The 5492-nt window shown below is 51.0% G+C and overlaps 2 protein-coding genes across 2 annotated transcripts; both read left to right on the forward strand.

Annotated features, from left to right (window-relative positions):
* Nucleotides 1–194: 194 nt before the first annotated feature.
* Nucleotides 195–3003, forward strand: CSUI_008565 (srs domain-containing protein). Its single transcript, XM_068068693.1, has one exon. The coding sequence runs from the start codon at nt 1335–1337 to the stop codon at nt 2391–2393; it is 1059 nt and encodes a 352-aa protein (XP_067919331.1). The 5' UTR covers nt 195–1334; the 3' UTR covers nt 2394–3003.
* Nucleotides 3004–4674: 1671 nt separating this feature from the next.
* On the forward strand, nt 4675–5490 carry CSUI_008566 (uncharacterized protein). The gene has a single exon (XM_068068694.1). It carries the CDS (start codon nt 4789–4791, stop codon nt 5179–5181), a length of 393 nt encoding a protein of 130 aa, XP_067919332.1. The 5' UTR covers nt 4675–4788; the 3' UTR covers nt 5182–5490.
* Nucleotides 5491–5492: the final 2 nt, after the last annotated feature.

Consider the following 5492-nt stretch of genomic DNA (forward strand, 5'->3'; position numbering starts at 1 on the left):
CCCGAGCTCCTCTCCCGCTCGAGGCGATCGCAGGCTTCCCGCGGAAGTTGCGTTCTACCTGTTGCCGTGCGTTTCTGACGCTACGGCACTCTAAGGCTCCACGGTGGGGCGCAGTAAGGCGGACTTCAGTTCTCTCCGAGGGGCGTTGCGTTGTAGCATTCTTTGATTCCTTCAGAACTGTGAGCCTACCCTTGCTGTTCCCCACTACGCAACACTCCGCCACTGCCACGCAGGCCCCGCGCCTCCCCGCGGCCGCTGCCCTGACGGTCGCGGGCGCCCTTCTCCTCGGGTGGCGCCGACTACCGGCCGCCGCTATCCTCGCACTTCTGCTGTCGCCTATTAGCCGGCCCGCGAAGTCGCGGTGGCCGGCATATCAGATAGGAAGTCAAAAATCGGAAGTATTGCCGATCGGAGAGGTCGCCGGGTTGAAACGAAGGGAGGGACTTCCACCGGAAGAGCCAACGAGCGAGGAACGCCGAGGACCGCGCGACCGCCTGCCTGCCTTCTGCCTTTGCCGGCGGCGCCGCGATTCACTCGCACTGGTCACACGGGTACAGAATGGAATGTGTGTGAGTGCGCTGTGGGCCTCGTCAAAGGCAGGAGACTTCTGGGTCGACGTATGCGGATGGTGGAAAGGTAAGCGTCACCTAAGCATTTTGGGAGTCCGAGCGCCGTTGCAACTGCTCTTTAGGATAGGCGGCAGCCTCTTCTTTTTCTTCAGGAGAACTGTGACTGGATATTTCAGAGTGGTACAAACAGAGGAAGCCAGCCAGGGATGAAGCGTTTCCTATTGAGGAAGGGCGCTGGCGTAAACGTACGAAGATAGCTTGGGATAATTTTCTTGCGGGAGAACGAAGCCGCCCGGGCAGTGGCACCTCCAGCTTTCTCAAGCACACGCATCGCTACGTCGGCTTCCTCAAGGACACAGCGACGCCGAAGCCAGCCCCGTGTGCAAGACCCCTGAGGAGGCAACTACCGGAGAGTTTGGCAGGGAACTTCTGTCTTCGGGCAGCTGCATGCCGGGGAATTGCGACGAAGTGTCATTCACGGGCACTCAACTGCGGAATTTCGCTCCCTCTGCGTCTCCCTTGCAGCGGACGGCAGCAACGCCAAGCGCCTCGTCGTGTACTCGCGCTCCGTGGACAGTTTTTCGTTTCAATATCTCAAGTCAGTTAAAAAGAGGCTCGTTGGCTTTGCTGTCATTAGTGGTTTCCCTTAAGTCAGTTTGCTGCTGCTGCTGACCCTCTTTTCCTGCGTTTCGGCGGTCATCTTTTCTTACTTTCCATTCTGCCTCTCCTCCTGAGGCTCGAGCTCAGAATCTCAAGACAGGCACGATGGCGGGGGGCACGGGCTACGCATCGGAAAAAAGCGTTCGCGCTTTGTGGTCATACATTTTCTCTCTTGTCTGGTTTGGCATGTTTTTGAAGGCAATTCTCATTCATGGGGCTTCTCCCGAACAGGGACAGCTGGATAACCCGGGGACGGCTAATCAGACAGCAAACTGCGTCATCACTAAAGAAGTTCAGGATATTGCCTTTGCCGCCACACTCTCTCCGACAGTCGATACTGTTAAGCTTGAGTGTTCGATGGGTCCCAGTCTAAACTCTGACAAGATGATTGTGGAACCTTCCCTTTCCAGGGGTTCGGATCTTGTTTGCCCGGCGACGGGGAAACTGGTCGACTGCGGCTTCAAGCTCTATGGGGAGTACCTGAAAATCAAGGAGATTTGTGGCCAAAACTCAACAGTGACGCCATACGAGAATGGCAAGAAAGGAGGGTTCGCAGTCAAGGTCCCTAAGGAGGATCGGAAGCCGGGGCTGGACAGATTGTTTAGGGTAGGATGCGCTCCTTCAAGGGCTGACGCGGGTATTCCTACCAACTCATGCCATCTGGACGTCACTGTGCCGGCCACAGAGTCAGCAGTCAGCGATAAGCAAGTAGTTTCGTGCAGTTACGGAGCGAACAGTAACCCGAAAACTCAGCAGGTTTCTGTAGATCCTTCGAAGAACCACGTCACGGTGGATTGTGGGACAGAGGGTGATATCGCTCCATCTACCTTTGAAACAGCCTACTGCTCAGATGACAAGCTGACCTCGTGTGATAAGAAGTATGCGGATCTTTTCACAGGGTATCAACCAACGTGGTGGGGGTCTGTCGGTGGCGCTAGGACGGTCACCATTCCGAAGGATAGCTTTCCGGAGACGGCCAAATCGGTGTATGTTGGTTGCAAGCCGAAGGCCGAGCTTGTCAAAGGTGCCTTAAATCCAACACCGTGTATTGTTCAAGTCACTTTCACTCCAAAGGGCTCATCCGCTAAAGGTTATTCTGGAGTACATGTCACCCTTTTTGCTGTTCTTTTCGCCGGAATGGGGTGGTCTGTCATTCATTTCTAAACTAAACTGCCTGTCAGCTCGGAGTGCGGGTGACTCTCAATACAGTTGCAAAGGAAGTAAATCGTCTGACTGAAATGATTGCCCGTCCTGGACGGGTTTGTCTGTTCAGTCGGGGCTGCTCGAAAAGGGATCACGAGCTTTCTCTTTATGTAGTGAAGTGGCGGACATGGAAGCGATGATGTGGCTCGGTTATGTCGGGTGGTTTGTGTGGAAGAACAAGCGGAGGAGGGCTTTATTCTTCTTGTACATGATTAGCGTTGTCTCACTGCATGGCGAATATGAGTCTTGCAGCGGAGGTGTGTCGTTTCGCGTCACGAAGGTAGTGATGCTTGTTAGAGTTGACAGATGTCAGTAGAGAAGGTCGGTGAAATGCCTCAACAAAGTCAGTTACGGCTGAGAAACGCTGGTAGAAAAGTGTCGATCAAATGCCGATCCGTCGTCGTAGGTCTTGTTGGCGAAATGGAAATACTTGACTAGGGTTTCCCGAAGGTTTCACTCATCATCAGCCACAGCAGGGCTTGAGGCGATCCACATGATGCCGTTCATTCTTCTCTCGAGGCAAAATTTTTTTCCCGCGTGGATGAAATGATCCGTCGATTTTTCTCCGCTCGTGCTTCGCGTAGATCTCATCACACCGGCTGTCCTTTGACGACGGTAACACAGGCAGCAACTTCTTCGTAAGATCTCTTGGGTGCAGTTTGGTGCTTAGTGCATCTTGATCATCCTGTCTGGTGACAGACAAGGAGTTTTATCTGTTAAGCAGCTGATTCTGTGAGGAATTCATTCCAACCTCTCAGAAAGTAGCGGTTGTTGACGGAGTAGCCCGCCCCCCCCCCTCCCCTTTTCTGTGTATACTGAGGACGTAATTCACCCGTTAGTTCTGTAGGTAAGTGACAGATACGGTCAGTGGAAGGAAGCTCTTGCTGAACTACCGGACTACTGGAGATCATTAGCCTCGAACAGTGAAAAAACGGTAGGCATTTACAGCTTTCGTAGGGACAGAGTCAGGTCGTCTTTCCCTCAGCACTCCGTAGGGGCGGTATTGATGGATCGCTTGACAGCAAGGTTCCTTTCTCGGAAAAGGGTTCTTACCCCTTCCTTTGAAAAGCACGTCTTCTTCATGGCTGCGTTTCTGCAAGTATCTTTCTCGGCTTCTCCTTGCTTCGTACTCGCAAAGATTCATCACTACCCTGCACCGACAAGATAAACAGATGTCTTGCCTTCTCTTTCATCTTCCGCGTATCGCTTGTCGGTCATTTTCAGGGTAAATTCATGAGTAGATCTGATCTTTACCTTGTACCACAAGATGGATTCAGTTAACGACACCTCTTAGATTTCTATGGATAGAGGTAAACGGTGAATGAGAGATTAGGAGTTGTCTGAAGAGGAGATTTCGCGCATGAAGGGCAACCACTCTGCTTTTTGCATCTTTCTACTCCGCTGCTACTTACACGACAACGGAATGCTAGCTTTTTTTCGTCCCGCTCAAGACTACAAGTCGACAAGGTGTGGAGTAGCTAGTATTAACATGACCTGATACAACCTGGCATATGTGACGAGTCGAAAGCCTCATCACAAGGCTATTCAATCCGTGAAAGAAACAACTGGACGTCAGTCTTTCTTTTTGGTTTCTTCCACTTTTAACCCTTATCGAGAAAAAAGCAGTCACATTTCTCTCTTCACTGCGTTGAGAAGCAGTAGAGGTGAACGAAGAAAGGACTGCCATAGCGGTGTCTGGACTGTGGCAGGAGGATCCTCCACGGAAAAATGCTCACCCCGGCTTCTGAAGGCATTCCTTTTCGTCTTTCTCTAAGCACAGGTGTGCTTCCTTTTGAGGCCTCTCACTACTTGATGAGACTTTTACTTTCTGAAAGCCAGATGAAAAGAAGGGCGAGTCTTCACAGGTGGCGTAGGGTGAGGGAGGTAGACAGAAATCATATCGTTTGACGCCCCTGACGAAGCAGTCCGACGCGCCTTGGGTAGAAAGAAAGTGTCAATAAGAAGCACGAAGGAGATACATGAAGGGTAACGCGGTGTGATGAATTGGATATTGAAAGGAAGACACAGATATCGATACAAAATCGAGGTGAACACTTACACATTCAAACAGAGGTAGACCGCGGTGTTTGTCGTACTTGTTCTCCGCTTCCATGCAACGGAAACTTGAACTCTTTTCACGGTATTAGTTGCTACGGCATTAAGACATCCGTCCCTCAGCTTGTTGAGAAGAACACCACGACTTGGGGGAACGCGGAAAAGATCCATCATCTCTTAGGGTGCAGGGACGACTTCTGTAACCTCATGAGAGTAGGATCATCGAGAGAAATCGATGCGTTTATGACCTACCAACCGACTTCACTTCGATGAACCGACCACTCACTCTGCCGAGGCATGCATGCATCTTCGACTTTCCCGTGCCCCGTTGCATGCCGGGCATTATGCCCTTTTAAGCCTTTTTCTTCACATGATTGCCTCCTCCATGCGCGTTTTCTTTCTCCTTTTTCTCTTCCTTCGAGACGACGGGAGGGACTGTGACAGTGTACTACGAGCTCCGGGCAAATCCAGTGTCGGAGCCTTCCTCTCCCGTCCGCTCTTCATTCCTATCCCGCACGCATACCATGTGTATGTACACTCGAAACACAGCTTCCCACAGGACGACTCAAATCCTATCCCTGGATTGTTTTTCTCCAGTTTCTTCTTGTTCTTCTTCGTTTCTTCTGCCCTTCTCCGACTTCAGCAATTCTATTTACGATCGAAACTTCTCCATCTCCCAAAGGGAGAAAGTTAGTTGTTCCGTCATTCATCACCGTGTGCATGCAGGTCAATAGCTGTTACGGCGGCATCGAAGAGAGAGCCCTCTTTCCTGTGTAGATTTCTTGCTAAGGATTCTTTAGTTGCCTCTACACAGGAGCGTTTCTTAGTCTTCTTTCATTAGGTTCCTCTCTCAGGAAAAGAGGGAATTCGGTGAGCCTCTCAAATCAGCAAGTGAAGACTCCCTTCTCCTATCCAACGAACCCGGAGGCGTGACTGGCTTTCTACCTTTTATGTGTCAATCTATGGGCTGTACATCTCTTTTTCTTCTTCTTTTTTCTTTATCTT

The sequence above is a fragment of the Cystoisospora suis genome (genome assembly GCF_002600585.1).
Source record: "Cystoisospora suis strain Wien I chromosome Unknown contig_4836, whole genome shotgun sequence".
Lineage (NCBI taxonomy): Eukaryota > Apicomplexa > Conoidasida > Eucoccidiorida > Sarcocystidae > Cystoisospora > Cystoisospora suis.

What these genes read in the sequence shown, in the direction of transcription:
- CSUI_008566 (XM_068068694.1), top strand. Translation starts at nt 4,789, where the DNA reads ATGCATCTTCGACTTTCCCGTGCCCCGTTGCATGCCGGGCATTATGCC.
- CSUI_008565 (XM_068068693.1), top strand. Translation starts at nt 1,335, where the DNA reads ATGGCGGGGGGCACGGGCTACGCATCGGAAAAAAGCGTTCGCGCTTTG.